This window comes from Salvelinus namaycush, chromosome 26, assembly GCF_016432855.1.
Source record: "Salvelinus namaycush isolate Seneca chromosome 26, SaNama_1.0, whole genome shotgun sequence".
Taxonomy (NCBI): Eukaryota; Metazoa; Chordata; class Actinopteri; order Salmoniformes; family Salmonidae; genus Salvelinus; species Salvelinus namaycush.
This window is the reverse complement of record NC_052332.1, coordinates 32,292,736-32,311,290: the sequence shown is the minus strand read 5'-3', so window position 1 is coordinate 32,311,290 and position 18,555 is coordinate 32,292,736. Positions and strand designations below refer to the sequence as shown.

At 43.3% G+C, this 18,555-nt stretch overlaps 1 protein-coding gene across 2 annotated transcripts; it reads right to left on the bottom strand.

Moving 5' to 3' along the window:
* Positions 1 to 9,634: 9,634 nt before the first annotated feature.
* On the bottom strand, positions 9,635 to 18,269 carry LOC120021283 (equilibrative nucleoside transporter 2-like). Of its 2 annotated transcripts, XM_038964971.1 has the most exons (13): positions 18,168 to 18,269; positions 16,683 to 16,730; positions 16,327 to 16,408; positions 15,255 to 15,484; positions 15,020 to 15,159; positions 13,178 to 13,312; positions 12,981 to 13,078; positions 12,795 to 12,876; positions 10,897 to 11,060; positions 10,689 to 10,794; positions 10,420 to 10,505; positions 10,097 to 10,296; positions 9,635 to 9,933 (listed from the first exon to the last, which is right to left on the bottom strand). In XM_038964971.1, the coding sequence occupies exons 2-13, from the start codon at positions 16,712 to 16,714 to the stop codon at positions 9,822 to 9,824; spliced, it is 1,467 nt and encodes a 488-aa protein (XP_038820899.1). In that variant the 5' UTR covers positions 16,715 to 16,730; positions 18,168 to 18,269; the 3' UTR covers positions 9,635 to 9,821. The 2 variants fall into 2 exon arrangements, with proteins under 2 accessions (XP_038820899.1, XP_038820900.1); XM_038964972.1 differs by lacking the exons at positions 16,327 to 16,408; positions 16,683 to 16,730; positions 18,168 to 18,269 and adding an exon at positions 15,810 to 15,818.
* Positions 18,270 to 18,555: the final 286 nt, after the last annotated feature.

Sequence of the window (18,555 nt, the reverse complement as noted above, 5' to 3'; positions counted from 1 at the left end):
TCTACTAAACTTTCTCTTAGATCTGTCCTTACAGGATGAATGACAACTAATAGGTGGAAAAGGGCATTCACAGGGTCTCCCATTGGGAAAGAATGGGAATTCTCTGCCATGTACTAATCTTACTGTGTCTATAAGGGGACAGACACAAAAGGATGAGAGTTCTCCAGCACTATGTTAGATGGTATCTAGATACATTAGACTATGGGTAATTATGCAGTAGCAGTTACTTTAGTCTGGATATTGGAAGTCTGAGCCTCATGGTTGAACTCATGGGTCACTACTCAAAGTACCAGTCAAGCAGTGGAGGCTGCTGGGAGGAGCTATAGGAGGACAGGCTCATTGTAATGGCTGGAATGAAACCGTATCAAACACAGGGAAACCACATGTTTGACTCCATTCCATTCATGCCATTACAATGAGCCCGTCCTATAGCTCCTCTCACTAGCCTCCTCTGCAGTCAAGGTGATTCCATTCAGGCTTAGAACCATCTTGAAACACATCTTAAGGACTTGGAACAAGCACTGTGCTAATGTAGATCTAGTCTCTTTGTTTGTCAGATCATTGGATCTAACTCCATGGCTGTCATGGGGATTGTTGAGGAGGAGCTGGCACCTTCCAGATGTTAACATGTGTCCACCCTAGGCTTAGGAAAAGCAGAGCCATTCTGATCAGGGCCCTTTTCTGGTTCTCTTTTCTCATTCTCAGTGTAATTTCCAAAGCAACAGGGAGTACTTTTATTACTGGGAGAAAGGAAAGCACTGGACAGACCTGTTACTCGACAGACCTGGGTGTCAATATTAAAAGCGGTTTCTTAATCTCTACCATTTATGTACAGCATGTTTTGTATATAAATATACATTTAAAAAATATATATAAATCTATTTTATTATTAGTGCATTTCTGGTTCTTTTTCATGGAAAACTATGTTGAGTCTTAGAGGGGGTTCTCTTATGTTTACCCCTCAGAAGAGATCTGGCTCCTGGGTGGAAGGGCGTTCTTCACATTGAATCATGCAGTTTGGGGAGAATCGATTTAATACTTACTTTGCACTAATGCTGTATACTAGTACACCATCCCACATATTTTTTTAATGTTATTATTTTAGTCATTTGGGGGGATGTTTTATTTAAACTGTCAGTTGACATTTAAAGTTCTGTACAGTTTTTTTTTAAAGTTTTTTTTATGTGATTTTCCCCCCACCCCCTATTTAAATTAAAGATTTTTGTTTAATCATTTGCAAATGAAATGCTGTGGGTGCTTTCATTTACCGTTCCTCAACCTTTGTCAGGCAATGTTATCATTCAGAACTTAGCAATGAACTGGTCTTGAACAGAAACCCAAACACATTTGTTTCAAAATTATGTATTAAACAAATTGTACAGTTATCAGGTATTCTATGCTGGAAATGTTTCAATAGTTTATGTGATTGCCTGCCTCAAAAAAAATGGAGTGAAATGGGAGCTAATGTCTACCTGCAGGGCACAATGAGGTAACCAATGGAATGCTTGTTCATTCTTAATACTTTATGAAACAAATGTTCAGTTCAATGAGTTTTTGTACAATGTCAATGAGTTTTATCTTATTTTTTGTAGAATGTGTATGGATGTTTGTCTTCCTTGGATTGAGGGATCAAACAAAGGAGTGTTTGATCATGATCAGAGAGGGAGTGTACCTTACCTCATTACACTCCTCTTCCTTCCCCTCCACTTCCTCTCCTGGCCAGAGCGGTGGAGCCACAGCAGCACCAGGGCCATGGACCTGGAGAATCCCAGGGGAACTGTCTGGAGCTGCAGCAAGAGCACAGCCAGTGAGCGGTACTCAGACTCCAAACACACAGCACAGTAGTTACAGTAGCTCTGACAGGTTTAATCAACATCCCAAAATCTTTATGAATGCCTTTTTATGAATGCCTTTTTATGAATGCCTTTTTATGAATGCGTATGATTTGATAAGTAATTGATAGGTAAGAGAACTGAAGAGCATGTGGACCATGCAGGGACTCACAGCTGTATATGGACAGGTTGACGTAACAGTTGTGGGTGCCCAGGAGGTTGGTGCAGAGTTACAGACCAGAGTTCCCAGATGAGATGTTGACTATCTGGACAGAGCCTGATAGGTCCCCTGTCAGAACAACAGTTATTATTGGATACAAACATTGGTTTGTATTTACTACCATACAGTACTGTTTTGATTCCTAAATTAAACATGTGACATCAAAATAGTGTGAGTGACAAACTGTCTTTTTCTGATTGCTCTGCTGTAGCCGAAACTACAGTTAGACTAACTGGTCCACCAGCCGGCTCGCTCTCTGCCGTAGTAGTTGAGCCTGGGAATGAGGTTCCATTAGACAGGCTCTACTGCACCTGCAGCATGTTGTTGATGTGTCTGGGGCACGAAAAGAACCGCAAGGCCCACACACTGAATATGCTCCCAATTTCCACCTTATATTTACAACGTTTTGATCCTGACCTGAAGAAGATCCTTTGAAACGATGTCAATTAAGATGCTAATTAGAAGCATATTCAGTGTGCTGGCTTTCCTGTTCTTTTCAGGCATGTTTCATCAGCCCAGAACCTACAGGTTTTTTTTTTAAAGGATTTGCGTATAACCACAAATGTAACCATGGCAACTCTTTCCGTCCATGTGGATGGGTAATGAGATTTGCTCTAGTTCCAATTTATTCCACCGCATCTCGGGAGTGGGGACCCCCTCAGCCACCATACAGGAGAGGGCTACACTCCCCCCAATATCAGTGACCCCAAGGAGTTAGTGCTTGTCAATTAGATACTATTTTGTTTTAAAGATTAAATTATTTATTAACACGGTAATTTAAGCATCTTCTCTTCAACAGATTTTTGGGGGGCTGTGTCATTACATAATGAGTAATGAATGGTTACACAGTCATAAAACATTTAGCCAACTTAAGAAAAATAAATGATCCTTACACTTCTAAAAAAAGAATATAATTAGCATAGCAGATGATAATCATGACCCAGTGAAATGATAGCCTACTGAGAGGCAACAAAACATAATCAGGTTTGGTTATGTATATTTTACAGTTCCCTTGTTCTTATTAACCCCACAGCTCAACTCACCATACTCCAAGGGGGGAGACACCAGGCACACAACCCAGACCAGCCACCCTCCAGTGCAGCCCATGTCTGAGAGGAAGAAAAGTTTCCTACTCTTGGTCCATCATATAACAGCAGTGTCAGTAGCCTATCGTTCTGCTAGGTTCACATGCAGAAGCATTGACTGGGCAAACATAATTCATATGTTGAGTGTCTAATTCCCCCAACCCCTGCACGCTCACTCTCTTTCACTCTTTCACATACACAAACAAAAAAGTGTCAAATATGTCTTTTAAACTTAGTACTTACGATTAGGATTTCATATTCAGTCGAGAGAATCAACACAATGTGGTACAAGACGACAACACATTAAACATAAGTAGACATGAACAGAAGGCTGGCCGAGGATATTCATTTCAATGCGATACAATTGAGAAAAAGTCCAATGCTTTCACAGATATTTTGCTCTTGTAGATGAATGGTACAAATTATGTGATAGCTAAAAATCATTTGAAATTGTTTGTCCCATGTGAAATAACGTGCCAGGCGGTGTGCTGCGTGTTCTACTTCTCAGAATAACAAGTTGTTCCAAGCGGCGAGAATGGAGTGATAAGATGAAAGATGTGCCCAGCTGGCTACTCGTCGCCCCCTTCCAACGAGAGTGGAGAAGAAGCTCACATTCCATCCTATCATCAACCGGACTACATCCGACTTAGGGAGGTTGCAGGGAATGTATTCCACTGTGTCATAGCCTTTTAGTTTCCAGGTGAATGCTGCAGGGGATCAGGCTGTCAGTACATCTAAGGAAACCCTGAAGAATGTCAAGAAGACTCCGTACCCGGTGGTGAAGTGGGACCTAGCTAGAATTATGTCCAGCTCACAAAGACTTACCTGCACTGTTACGAGAGAAGGCAGTGAAGTATGTGAATTTCTGATAAATTCTTAACTCCACTTAAATACTTTTTAACTGTGGAAGGTTTCTATCTAGACTTAATGATAACATATTCTTCTCTGATTACAAGCAACTAGCAACGAGCGAGGAGAAGACCCTGAGAGCAGAGCAGCAGAAGTCAGGTGTAGGGTTCAGAAAGAGGTGTCCAAGTAGCTCAACGTCAAGACACAGCACTGCCAGGGCACAGTGGCAACAACAACTACAGGTGTAACTGTATCTGAAGACCATGGGGGGAGGGGAGCTCAACTCACAGAAGAATACTGTGCTGAACAATATTCAGCCCTCCTTTTGTGTGACTTAGGAAGGAGATGAGGGTGCATAGTGCTGAGTATCAATCTGAGCTGGCAGAGGTGATGGAGAAAGTCAACAGCAGACCATTGCTGCTCCCGCACCACTGGCAGGTCAGAGTTCAGCAGAGTAGCAACTCTGCTGATATCCCTCCTTACCAGTAATCACTATTCAGCCAGAGTTAAGCACATCTAAAGTCAGGTACCTACAACTGTATAATGTCAGTGCCCGGTCTCAGGAAGTGGAGATGACATCAAAGGCTAATTGTGTTGTGTGTCCTGTGTCAGGCCCGGAGGGAGGCAGAGCAGTGTTTCTTCCTGATCCTGGAACAGGCTGGGCTGGACAAGGTTCTGCTGTGGAGCAAGGCTATGCTCCAGGAACAGAACTTACAGCTAGAGGACACACAGGAGGCCTGGGAGGATACTGATCTCTATGAGGAACCTGCAGACTCCGCTGAGGTGGCATAACTCTATGGGAGGAACCCTGACAAAGACAACATGGTTTTACTACTATGTTAAATGACACAAGTGTTTGATCACATTCAAATGGTATTTTTTGCATCTCTTTACCATCCTATATTAGTGCATGATTTGAGAAGTTACGCTTTCGATACACGTTTAACTGTCCTCTCGTCAGGACAAGCATGTAATGTCTCCTAGGATAAGAGCACATGGAGTTTGATATTAGCTACCATATTTACTCCTGTTATGTTCTATCAGAGTAAATAACTCACGAACACTAGAGAAGTTTAATTCTCCCCAAAGGGTCGATACAGCTGTATTCAGACAAAAGACATGGCTTCCCCCGTGGTGGTATTCATAACCCACTTTGGGTGGAGCCTCCTCCTTATCGCTAAACATTGCATCCTTCTTGCTAAGCAGGGAACTAAGTGATATGAGCCTTCAACGGTTTCTCCCCTTATCAGTACTGTCACATGCAATTGTTTTCCTGCACTCAGCACATTCCAAGCTTAGTTGTCTTACTACAGAACCATTACCTTCTCACTCCTTTATATACTATGCGTTTGATCTATCATGTCTTCAATATCTCAATGTTCAAAATTTACCCCGAATCCAACACTCCCCTGCTGCCTGCATTAGCTAACAGACATGGAAGAGAGACAGAGGAAAAACATTCTTTGTCTTTCTGCAAATGTTTTAATTTACTTTTTTTAAACCATTGAAATGTCACAGACAGTGACAAAAAATGAATGGAATACATGATGTCTATGTGCCATAGACCCCAGACTTTCCCTGTAAAAATAGTCTCGACAAAGGCTGAAATATTGTGTATGAAATAACTTTAAATGATCATGAAATGCAATAACAATATAGTGAAAAGGAAAATAATAAACACAGTATAAAAATACAAAAGTAAAATCCTCAACCAGAACAAAATACTTCCATAAAAAAATATATACAATAACAGTTAAACGTTTGGACACACCTACTCATTCCAGGGTCTTTCTTTATTTTGACTTTTCTACATTAGTTGGTTGAGAATGCCAAGAGCGTGCAAAGCTATCATCAAGGCAAAGGGTGGCTACTATGAAGAATCTCAAATATAAAATATATTTGTTTAACACTTTTTTGGTTACTACATGATGCCATATGTGTTATTTCATAGTTTTGATGTCTTCACTATTATTCTACAATGTAGAAAATAGTAAAAATAAAGAAAACCCTTGAATGAGTAGGTGTGTCAACTTTTGACTGGTACTGTACCTTAGTGGGGCAAAAAAGTATTTAGTCAGCCACCAATTGTGCAAGTTCTCCCACTTAAAAAGATGAGAGAGGCTTGTAAGAAAAAAAAAATCCAGAAAATCACATTGTAGGATTTTTAATGAATTTATTTGCAAATTATGGTGGAAAATAAGTATTTGGTCACCTACAAAAGTGTATCTCAATACTTTGTTATATACCCTTTGTTGGCAATGACAGAGGTCAAACGTTTTCTGTAAGTCTTCACAAGGTTTTCACACACTGTTGCTGGTATTTTGGCCCATTCCTCCATGCAGATCCCCTCTAGAGCAGTGATGTTTTGGGGCTGTTGCTGGGCAACACGGACTTTCAACTCCCTCCAAAGATTTTCTATGGGGTTGAGATCTGGAGACTGGCTAGGCCACTCCAGGACCTTGAAATGCTTCTTACGAAGCCACTCCTTCGTTGCCCGGGCGGTGTGTTTGGGATCATTGTCATGCTGAAAGACCCAGCCACGTTCCATCTTCAATGCCCTTGCTGATGGAAGGAGGTTTTCACTCAAAATCTCACGATACATGGCCCCATTCATTCTTTCTTTTACACGGATCAGTCGTCCTGGTCCCTTTGCAGAAAAACAGCCCCAAAGCATGATGTTTCCACCCCCATGCTTCACAGTAGGTATGGTGTTCTTTGGATGCAACTCAGCATTCTTTGTCCTCCAAACACGACGAGTTGAGTTTTTACCAAAATGTTCTATTTTGGTTTCATCTGACCATATGACATTCTCCCAATCTTCTTCTGGATCATCCAAATGCTCTCTAGCAAACTTCAGACGGGCCTGGACATGTACTGGCTTAAGCAGGGGGACACGTCTGGCACTGCAGGATTTGAGTCTCTGGCAGCGTAGTGTGTTACTGATGGTAGGCTTTGTTACTTTGGTCCCAGCTCTCTGCAGGTCATTCACTAGGTCCCCCCGTGTGGTTCTGGGATTTTTGCTCACCGTTCTTGTGATCATTTTGACCCCACGGGGTGAGATCTTGCGTGGAGCCCCAGATCGAGGGAGATTATCAGTGGTCTTGTATGTCTTCCATTTCCTAATAATTGCTCCCACAGTTGATTTCTTCAAACCAAGCTGCTTACCTATTGCAGATTCAGTCTTCCCAGCCTGGTGCAGGTCTTCAATTTTGTTTCTGGTGTCCTTTGACAGCTCTTTGGTCTTGGCCATAGTGGAGTTTGGAGTGTGACTGTTTGAGGTTGTGGACAGGTGTCTTTTATACTGATAACAAGTTCAAACAGGTGCCATTAATACAGGTAACGAGTAGAGGACAGAGGAGCCTCTTAAAGAAGAAGTTACAGGTCTGTGAGAGCCAGAAATCTTGCTTGTTTGTAGGTGACCAAATACTTATTTTCCACCATAATTTGCAAATAAATTCATTAAAAATCCTACAATGTGATTTTCTGGATTTTTTTTCCCTCATTTTGTCTGTCATAGTTGAAGTGTACCTATGATGAAAATTACAGGCCTCTCTCATCTTTTTAAGTGGGAGAACTTGCACAATTGGTGGCTGACTAAATACTTTTTTGCCCCACTGTATATATAGATAATAATGTATATACACTGAACATAAATATAAACACAACATGTAGGGTCAGTTTGTTATATCTGGAGTACTTCTCCTGTCTTATCCGGTGTCCTGTGTGAATTTAAGTATGCTCTCTCTAATTCTCTTTCTTTCTCTCTCGGAGGACCTGAGCCCTAGGACCATGCGTCAGGACTACCTGGCATGATGACTCCTTGCTGTCCCCAGTCCACCTGGCCGTGCTGCTGCTCCAGTTTCAACTGTTCTCCCTGCGGCTATGGAACCCTGACCTGTTCACCGGACGTGCTACCTGTCCCAGACCTGCTGTTTTCAACTCTCTAGAGACCGCAGGAGCGGTAGAGATACTCTTAATGATCGGATATGAAAAGCCAACTGACATTTACTCCTGAGGTGCTGACTTGCTGCACCCTTGACAACAACTGTGATTATTATTATTTGACCATGCTGGTCATTTATGAACATTTGAACATCTTGGCCATGTTCTGTTATAATCTCCACCCGGCACAGCCAGAAGAGGATGGCCACCCCTCATATCCTGGTTCCTCTCTAGGTTTCTTCCTAGGTTTTGGCCTTTCTAGGGAGTTTTTCCTAGCCACCGTGCTTCTACACCTGCATTGCTTGCTGTTTGGGGTTTTAGGCTGGGTTTCTGTACAGCACTTTGAGATATCAGCTGATGTACAAAGGGCTATACAAATACATTTGATTTTGATTTGATTTAAAGGGTTGGTCCCATGCTTCATGAGCTGAAATAAAAGATCCCAGAAATATTCCATATGCACAAAAAGCTTATTTCGCAAAAATGTTGTGCACAGATTTGTTTACATCCCTGTTAGTGAGCATTTCTCCTTTGCCAAGATGATCCATCCACCTGACAGGTGTGGCATATGAAGAATCTGATTAAACAGCGTGATCATTACACAGGTGCACATTCTGCTGGGGACAGTAAAAGGCCACTTTAAAATGTGCAGTTTTGTCACACAATACAATGCCACAGATGCCTCAATTTTGAGGGGAGCATGCAATTGTCATGCTGGCTGTAGGAATGTCCACCAGAGCTGTTGCCAGCGAATTGCATGTTCATTTCTCTCCAACATCATTTTAGAGAATTTGTCAGTACATCCATCGGCCTCACAACCACACCAGCCCAGGACTTCCACATCCGGCTTCTTCACCTAAGGGATCGTCCAAGACTAGCCACCCGGACAGCTGATGAAACTGTTGGCTGGCACGACCAAAGAATTTCTGCACACTGTCTGTGTGCTCGTTGTCCTGGGCAAAAGCTCACCTTCGATGGCTACTGGCACGCTGGAGAAGTGTGCTATTCACGGATGAATTCCGGATTCAACTGTACCGGGCAGATGGCAGAGTGTACGACGTCGTGTTGGCGAGCGGTTTGCTGATGTCAACGTTGTGAACAGAGTGCCTGCCCCATGATGGTGGTGGGTTATGGTATGTGCAGGCATAAGCTACGGACAATGAACAATTGCATTTTATTGATGGCAATTTGAATGCACAGATACCGTGACAAAATCCTGAGGCCCATTGTCGTGCCATTCATCCGCCGCCATCACCTCATGTTTCAGCATGATAATGCACGCCCCCATATCAAAGGATCTGAACATAATTCCTGGAAGCTGAAAATGTCCCAGTTCTTCCATGGCCTGCATACTCACCAGACATGTCACCCATTGAGCATTCTTGGGATGCTCTTCATCGACGTGTACAACAGCTTGTTCCAGTTCCTGTCAATATCCAGCAACTTCACACATTGAAGAGTGGGACAACCTTCCACAGGCCACAATCAACAGCCTGATCAACTCTATGCAAAGGAGATGTGTTGCGCTGCATGAAGCAAATGGTGGTCACACCAGATACTGACTGGTTTTCTGATCCACGCCCTAACTTACTTACTTTTTTTATTAGGTATCTGTGACCAACTGATGCAAATCTGTATTCCCAGTCATATGAAATCTATAGATTAGGGCCTAATGTTTTCCTCATATGAACTGTAACTCAGTAAAATCTTTGAAATTGTTGCATGTTGCGTTGATATTTTTGTTCAGTGTAGATCAGTGTACAATAACCTTACTTCATTTTAAATATCCATATAATTTTGCGTTGGCATTATGGAAGATGTGTCTCATCTATTTCCCTTCAGTGAGTAAATCATAAATATTCATAAAACATTTTTGTGAGGGGCCAGTTGCCTCTAGAGCAGGTTCCTCAGGAGGAAAGAGAGCGCTGCCCCTAGAGACAGACCCAGAGCCAAGAAGAAGGTCATCAAGGCCCCCGCTGTCTCACAGTCTTTAGCCCTCACCAACCTGGGGAAGAGAACAGAGGACAGCTCAGATACTGTGGAACAAACTGACCAAATTGTTACTACAACGTAATAACAAGTTACATTGAATTAAACAAAAACAGCAGAAGGAAGAATTTGACAAAACTGTTAAATAAATTCAGGTAGATATCAATTTGGTGACTCACTGAGGTGCATAAGACATGCAGAGACAGATGAAATATCCATTGGACAAGGCGAATAATGTCATGATAACAAGGAAGGCAATGTCATGAGAGAACAGGACTGGCAGGTACTGGCGCTTGTCAGTGTTGCACAGCATGATGAGAGGGATGAAGACCACACGGGAGACCACGAGCACAGGGAACAGACTGCTTCTCTTTGAGGGCTGTGGATGGATAAAGACAAACAGAGACTGTTAGGAAGGAGAAACATGTTTGAGGTATTGGAGCAGCTATTTATTGCAGTTACTGGTAGTAAAGGAAGGGGACAGAGGGCAGACGTTACTCACCCACTGAACCATAGAGGTGACACTGCGGCCAATCAGGTCCATGACGTTAAAGACGATGAAACAGCAGACACAGAGAAAGTATCGGTCTGAAAGACAGACATACAGGTGTAATCCAGTTTGTTCAGCATAGCAAGCTGCCAATCGGCTTTCGACTGCAGCAGAGCCGTGCTAAAAAAGTTAAAATCCCACGCCCTCTCTGCTTTATTCAACCACAACTGTCTTAACTGGACATAACTAGGCTATTATTATTATCCCAACTGTTTGCTCACCCCATTCCTTGTTTCCATACACACTCTTCACTTTTACTGTGACAGCAGGGAAAACTGACAGTGTGACAGCCAGCACACACGTCACACAGAGGGCCATCACCCAAATCTGTACAACAGTAACAAACAAAATGTTAGGGAAATGTTTGAGAAAAGAATGGTATTTGAATTGAGATTTGAATAACAGTGGGATAGAGGGAGGACAAGGTACCTTTTTGAAGACTGCCAGGACAGATGACCTGCTGTGACTGTCAGTCTGCTGCATCATGAACAGGGCTTCTTTGGTCCCACTGGCCTCAAAATCACCATTGGTTATTATGGGTTTATTGTTGAAGCCATTTCGGTCGCCATTGACCAACGCTAATTTTTCTTTGTCTTTCAGAGGAAGTGAGAAAATAGTCAGTACTTAGTTTTAGGCTGTAACAATACTTAGTTTTAAGGAAAATCACTGCACAAAAATGAATTAATTATTAATAGCTCCTCTATAAGGTATATGGTATTTGTTAATCATTTATTTTTATTCTTTTTTTACCCCTTTTTCTCCCGAATTTTAGGATATCCAATTGGTAGTTACAGTCTTGTCCCATCGCTGCAACTTTCGTACGGACTTGGGAGAGGCGAAGGTCAAGAGCCATGCGTCCTTCAAAACACGACCCTACCAAGCCGCACTGCTTCTTGACACACTGCTCGCTTAACCCGGAAACACCGTACCTGCCCGCCACAAGGAGTCGCTAGAGCGCGATGGGACAAGGACATCCCGGCCGGCCAAACCCTCCCCTAACCCAGACGACGCTGGGCCAATTGTGCACCGCCTCATGGGTCCCCCGGTCGCGGCCGGCTGCAACACAGCCCAGGATCAAACCCGGATTTGTAGTGACGTGTCTAGCACTGCGATGCAGTGCCTTACATGTTGACCACACCGCTCGCGCACACAAAATAAATTTACACATACATGTTATTCCATCATTGCACCCACACTGCTCGCGCGCGCCAACGGGCGTCTGCGTTGCCAGGCGCTAAAATAGAAGTTGCTTTTATTTGTGGCGCAGAACGCGCTGCAAGTCCTGTCTCTCTCATCGCCTCATTGGCTTTTAGAAGCAATTGCCCACGTGCTATCTCCTCATTGGTTATACCCACGTGGGTGACTGAAAGATGAATGGAGGTCGGTGGTTGTAATACACCTTATGAAAGTTAATTGCTAATCGCCATATTAAGTCCAAAGAAGAAAAAGACTGGAAGGAGGAGAGATGACTAGAAACGATTCGGTTGACCGTTTTATGTGTGGATTCATTGTCGGAGTAGAGGACCTTGTGCATTTCAGGTAAAATAACAACTCAATGTTTATATCACAGGATAAATTAGATCACAACAACAAGCTAGCTAAATAGGACAAATTAGCTAGCAACTGCAAGCTAGCTAGATAAATTTACATAAATGTTTAATGCTTTTCATAAATGTTTAATGCCCCAAATTAATATAATTGGTTCAGAGTTTGTTTAGATATTTCAACCTGCGTGTCGTGATCGCGTTTGGTGTGGGGGGACAAAATCAATTTGCCCACGATGGCGCACGCGGACGCATGGTTTGGGTATGGTGTTAAGACATCCTGCGCCACTTGGGAAGCCCCGTTAATAGTTTTAAATGTTGACATTTTAGTCCATGTGTCAAACTCATTGCACGAAGGGCAGTGTCTGCGGGTTTTCGCTGCACCCTTGTACCTGATTGATGAATTAATGTCACTGATTAGTAACTCCCCTCACCTGGTGGTCTAGGTCTTAATTGAAAGGAAAAGACCCGCACACTAGGCCCTCCATGGAATGAGTTTGACACCCCTGTTTTAACCATTTAGCAGACACTCTTATCCAGAGCAACTTACAGTTAGTGCATTCATCTTAAGATCGCTAGGTGAGACAAACACATATCACAGTCGTAGTAAGTACATTTCTCCTCAATAAGGTAGTTATCAGGAAAGCCAGTGCTAGTAGGTAAAGGGAGTGCATGTTTTGGGGGGCGGGGATAAGACTGAGATGTATTATTTAAGACTCTTTTTTTACGTCTTATCTTGTAGATACTGTTAGTTGACAGATGGAAGATAGTGTTCAAACCTACCGGCTCCCTTGAGAAGCTCGTCTGTGGTCTCAGGTTGGTCATGGTGACACTTACTTTTCTCAAAGTAAAACTGGGCAAACTCCTAGAACACAACAGAAAATCTTATGAGTACATTCCTCTGTAATATCCTAAGCAATAGTAGTTGAACTGCCTGTTTCCTGTCATGAAACTGCTGTAGCCACTCACCAGGTGTGGCAGTAGTAAGTAGCTAAGCAGGGTGATCAGTGTTGCCACACAGGGGGTTATGAAGTACCCAAGAGCAGCACTGGCCTTGTCTGCTTTACCTACACAGAGGATGTAGAGACACTCAGCATTAATCAGGATGGAAACACAATTGACATAATAACAAGGTAGAGGTGAAAGTATGGAAATGTAGTACTCACTGAGGATAGAGAACAGACTAGCCATGGCAGCAAAGATCCCTGCCAATCCCTGACCACTCATAAACAATGTGCTGTACCTCGGGGGGAGCAGACCCACCAGCCCAAACAGACTGCCCTGGAGCACTGCTCCAAAAGCTAGAGAGGGAGAGGGGATGTGTGTGAGAGAGAGAGGGGATGTGTGTGAGAGAGAGAGGGGATGTGTGTGAGAGAGAGAGGGGATGTGTGTGAGAGAGAGAGGGGATGTGTGAGAGAGAGAGGGGATGTGAGAGAGAGAGAGGGGATGTGTGAGAGAGAGAGAGGGGATGTGTGAGAGAGAGAGAGGGGATGTGTGAGAGAGAGAGAGGGGATGTGTGAGAGAGAGAGAGGGGATGTGTGAGAGAGAGGGATGTGAGAGAGAGGGGATGTGTGAGAGAGAGAGGGGATGTGTGAGAGAGAGAGGGGATGTGTGAGAGAGAGAGGGGATGTGTGAGAGAGAGAGGGGATGTGTGAGAGAGAGAGGGGATGTGTGAGAGAGAGAGAGGGGATGTGTGAGAGAGAGAGAGGGGATGTGTGAGAGAGAGAGAGGGGATGTGTGAGAGAGAGAGAGGGGATGTGTGAGAGAGAGAGAGGGGATGTGTGAGAGAGAGAGAGGGGATGTGTGAGAGAGAGAGAGGGGATGTGTGAGAGAGAGAGGGGATGTGTGAGAAATTAGTGTATTTACACATGGAATCTCCTCGGAACACATTTTCATCAGGTAAAACAGTCAAAACAATGATGCTACTACTTACACTACTGTTCAAACGTTTGGGCTCACTTAGAAATATCCTTGTTTTGGAAAGAAAAGCAATTTTTTGTCCATTAAAATAACATCAAATTGATCAGGAATACAGCGTAGACATTGTTAATGTTGTAAATGACTATTGTAGCTGGAAACTGCAGATTATTTTATGGAATATCTACATATGCGTACAGAGGCCCATTATCAGCAACCATCACTCCTGTGTTCCAATGGCACGTTGTGTTAGCTAATCCAAATGTATCATTTTAAAAGGCTAATTGATCATGTTAGCACAGCTGAAAACTGTTGTTCTGATTAAAGAAGCAATACAACTGTCCTTCTTTAGACTAGTTGAGTATCTGGAGCATCAGCATTTGAAGGTTTGATTACAGGCTCAAAATGGCCAGAAACAAAGACTTTCTTCTGAAACTCGTCAGTCTATTCTTGTTCTGAGAAATTAAGGCTATTCCATGCGAGAAATTGTCAAGAAACTGAAGATCTCGTATAACGCTGTGTACTACTCTGTTCACAGAACAGCGCAAACTGGCTCTAACCAGAATAGAAAGAGGAGTGGGAGGCCCCGGTGCACAACTGAGCAAGAGGACAAGTACATTAGAGTGTCTAGTTTGAGAACCAGACGCCTCACAAGTCCTCAACTGGCAACTTCATTAAATAGTACCAGCAAAACACCAGTCTCAACGTTAACAGTGAATAGGCGACTCTGGGATGCTGGCCTTCTAGGCAGAGTTCCTCTGTCTAGTGTCTGTGTTCTTTTGCCCATCTTAATCTCTTCTTTTTATTGGCCAGTCTGAGATATGTATTTTTCTTTGCAACTCTGCCTAGAAGGCCAGCATCCCGGAGTCGCCTCTTCACTGTTGATGTTGAGACTGGTGTTTTGCGGGTGTCTACACTACATTTCTGATCAATTTGATGTTATTTTAATGGACTTTTTTTTGTTGCTTTTCTTCCAAAAACAAGGACATTTATAAGTGACCCCAAAATTTTGAACAGTAGTGTATATGATTACTAATTACATTATATGCAACCGGACCCATAGACATGAAGACGGGTGGGAACCAACTCACAGTTGATGAACCATATAGTTGCCATGGTGATAGAGAAGAAGCTGTGGGGCTGCATGGGCACTTTGACCATGATGGCAGTGAGGAGGAAGAGGAAGAGGATGGAGACCATACTGACAGCAATCCGGACCTTCTCTTTGATACTACCGCCACACAGGAAAAAGGTTGAGTTAGACCACTACACTATAGAGGTGGAAACAACAGTAACACACATAGAACCCTGTAGTATGTTGCTCACCGCTGATACAGGAAGGAGTTGGCCAGGGTGAAGAGGAGCAGGGGTAACTGGGCTAGAAGAGTCATCCAGCTGGCAAACTTGTAGTCTTTAGTAACCGGGGTGGTTCCATTAGTAACCTGGGTGGTTACGTTAGTAACTGTGGTGGTTCCGTTAGTAACCGGGGTGGTCTCGTTAGTAACCAAGGTCGCTCCGATACTTGACGCAGTCCCTTTGAGGCGGTCGTCAAAATACTTCAGCAGAAAACAATGGGAGAACAGAGGTGACACAAGCCCCATACTCTCATCACAGAACAAACTAATATTAGACAGTATTGCCTGAATGTGTAATATTCATCCATGTCAATCAGTTAAGATTGTTGTTGTGAGTCTGTGTGACAGGTTGTGATGAGGTAGAGAAGCTGTGGTACCTCCGTGGCAGTGATGCTGTGTGGGTGGGTGGGTGTGACAGAGAAGTTGTGCTACCTCCGTGGCAGTGATGCTGTGTGGGTGTGACAGAGAAGTTGTGCTACCTCCGTGGCAGTGATGCTGTGTGGGTGTGACAGAGAAGTTGTGCTACCTCCATGGCAGTGATGCTGTGTGGATGTGACAGAGAAGTTGTGCTACCTCAGTGGCAGTGATGCTGTGTGGATGTGACAGAGATGTTGTGCTACCTCAGTGGCAGTGATGCTGTGTGGATGTGACAGAGATGTTGTGCTACCTCAGTGGCAGTGATGCTGTGTGGGTGTGACAGAGAAGCTGTGGTACCTCCATGGCAGTGATGCTGTGTGGGTGTGACAGAGAAGCTGTGGTACCTCCATGGCAGTGATGCTGTGTGGGTGTGACAGAGAAGCTGTGGTACCTCCATGGCAGTGATGCTGTGTGGGTGTGACAGAGAAGCTGTGGTACCTCCATGGCAGTGATGCTGTGTGGGTGTGACAGAGAAGCTGTGGTACCTCCATGGCAGTGATGCTGTGTGGGTGTGACAGAGAAGCTGTGGTACCTCCATGGCAGTGATGCTGTGTGGGTGTGACAGAGAAGTTGTGCTACCTCTACGGCAGTGATGCTGTGTGGGTGTGACAAATAAGCTGTGGTACCTCCATGGCAGTGATGAAGAAGTTCCATGGCAGCAGTGTGCCCAGTCCCAGGATGAAGATGATGACGGCCACAGCACAGCCTCTGTTGGGGGACAGAAGACATCACTCACATGCCACATCACAACCGCTCCTACAACACACTCACTACCTAGTGGTGCTTAATGTTATGAATCTCAAAGAAACAAGTAATTCCTAGGTTATTATTACTGAGTAATTACCAATATACCATGTCATTTCTTCTCTGATCGCCATCCAGTGCTCAGATAATAGGGAAAGTGAGTGAGGAAGTTTGTGAAAGCTGCTTCCTACAGGTTTTTGTCTCAGATGATCCAACCAATGAAAAGTGAGTAACTCACCGGTCCACTGGGGCACTCTTCTGGGTAGTCATCCTGGTACTCTTGGGTCTGTATAAAAACAAGGGACAGAGGACAGCTTCAGAAATTGTCGCTCCTTGAAATACTGGTGTGTTGAAAACATCAGACAATCAGGCTTGCCAGGCGGCTGGGGATTCAGGATGTTTTGAAGGCGAGTTTGCACTCTTTCATCTTACTTCATTTCATCTATGTTGATCACTGATAAAAACTACAAATCCCCTCTACTAAACATGGTGATAATAATAATCTGATTTCCCCCCTGATTCTATTATAATCCTATTTTAATTTCACAAAGGTTAGATATCAGTCATCTTATCGCACCTGAAATCAAGTCATATTTTTGCGCTTGGTGATTTCAGCCTGTCACACGTTCTAAGTCTACAACTTAAAGGGAGACGAGCAGCTCCATTCCCTCCCACCATCATCTGTAGGCTACAACGTAATTAATGATCTTCACCGTCTTCTACCATGTTCAGAAGCCTGTAGCTCAGTATAGACAAGGCTATGTCTCGAATGAGCCAGATGGCAAAAGTATGTTACCACTTCGCTTCTAAAACTGACACTAAGTATTCAGTGACAAACTTAGAGAGTATATGGGTATTCTTATACAGGGTGTTAGACCTATACAACATTTCAACATGCATTTGGGACTGTTTTATTAACCAGACATAAAGCATACTTCCGCCAATATATTATTGGCGTTAACATTGGGTTACAGTATATAGCATTAATTCTAACGCGCTACATCTATCATTAAATTAGATCCTTCCCGATGTACTAAACCATGGGGTACTCATACCTGTCGCTCACACTCACCTGCCTTCTGCTTCAAATTGAAATTCTAGTTGATCTAATTTATATATTGATGTGTATTTCTAAATCCTTGGTATCGGGACCGGTGTCTCTGATCGTAGAACAGACAGCACGCTGAGGATCTGACTCGTTTGCACGTGGCTACACCCGACACTTCCTTCTTACAGTAGTTGTAGGCATGTCGTTACTGTCACTTCCTTCTTACAGTAACTGTAGGCATGTCATTTACTGGCACTCTATTGAACGGATGTTAGATTTGCCTGCATTGTTTGGCGGCAAATCCATGTAGGCTATTCATTTGGATTATTCTATCAGTTAAAACATGTAACAAATTCAACAATACAGCTAATGTTAGGCAATTGAAATGTTTCCTATCTTCTTTAAAAGTCAAGCAACAGACCAGCAGCTGAAGAGACGGTCATAGAATAAGTGCCTTGAAGCGAGACGATTAAAATAGCATAACAAACTCATTCTTATTCATTTCTGACTCACACGAAGCCATTTGAAATATTTCTGAGCAGTAGTTAAGTAGTTAAGCTGTGTGAGCTGTGCTTTCAGTTTATGCTATGCATATCACCATTCAAAAACAAATCCACAGAAAATAAATACACTAAATAATAAATAATAGCAATTTGTTTTGAACATTAATCTCACCCAGTTAGTCGAAGTGTGTAGCAGTTTAAATATAGTAGGCTATATCCTTTGTCAAAAGCGAGGCTTACAGAACGCACTCAATGAAGTGAAGGCGACTGTGTTTAAATGTTGGCGCGAAAATGCCTGTTATAAGAAGCCAGTTATCATTGCTAGGCTGCCCAGAGAGCGCCTATTGGCTGTGAGCGCTTTGGCGCGCTGAACATAAATGAGCATATCAATCTATTGCAGCCTATATGACGCCATGACAACAGGCTTTTCAAAGGCAACACATTGTTGCTATAATACAGGATTGATTTCAAGTCAATTTGGTCAAACTTCACAGTTTACGTTATTGAAAGATGAGAGGTCAATTTAGCCTATTTCATAATAATAAAGACAGGGAGACAAA

Coding starts and splice junctions, on each gene's coding strand:
- LOC120021283 (XM_038964971.1), bottom strand. CDS start 16,714: ATGACTACCCAGAAGAGTGCCCCAGTGGACCG. Junction 16,409..16,682: donor AAGAGTGCCCCAGTGGACCG/GTGAGTTACTCA, acceptor GTCCCCCAACAG/AGGCTGTGCTGTGGCCGTCA. Junction 9,934..10,096: donor TGCATGTCTTATGCACCTCA/GTGAGTCACCAA, acceptor TCTCTTCCCCAG/GTTGGTGAGGGCTAAAGACT.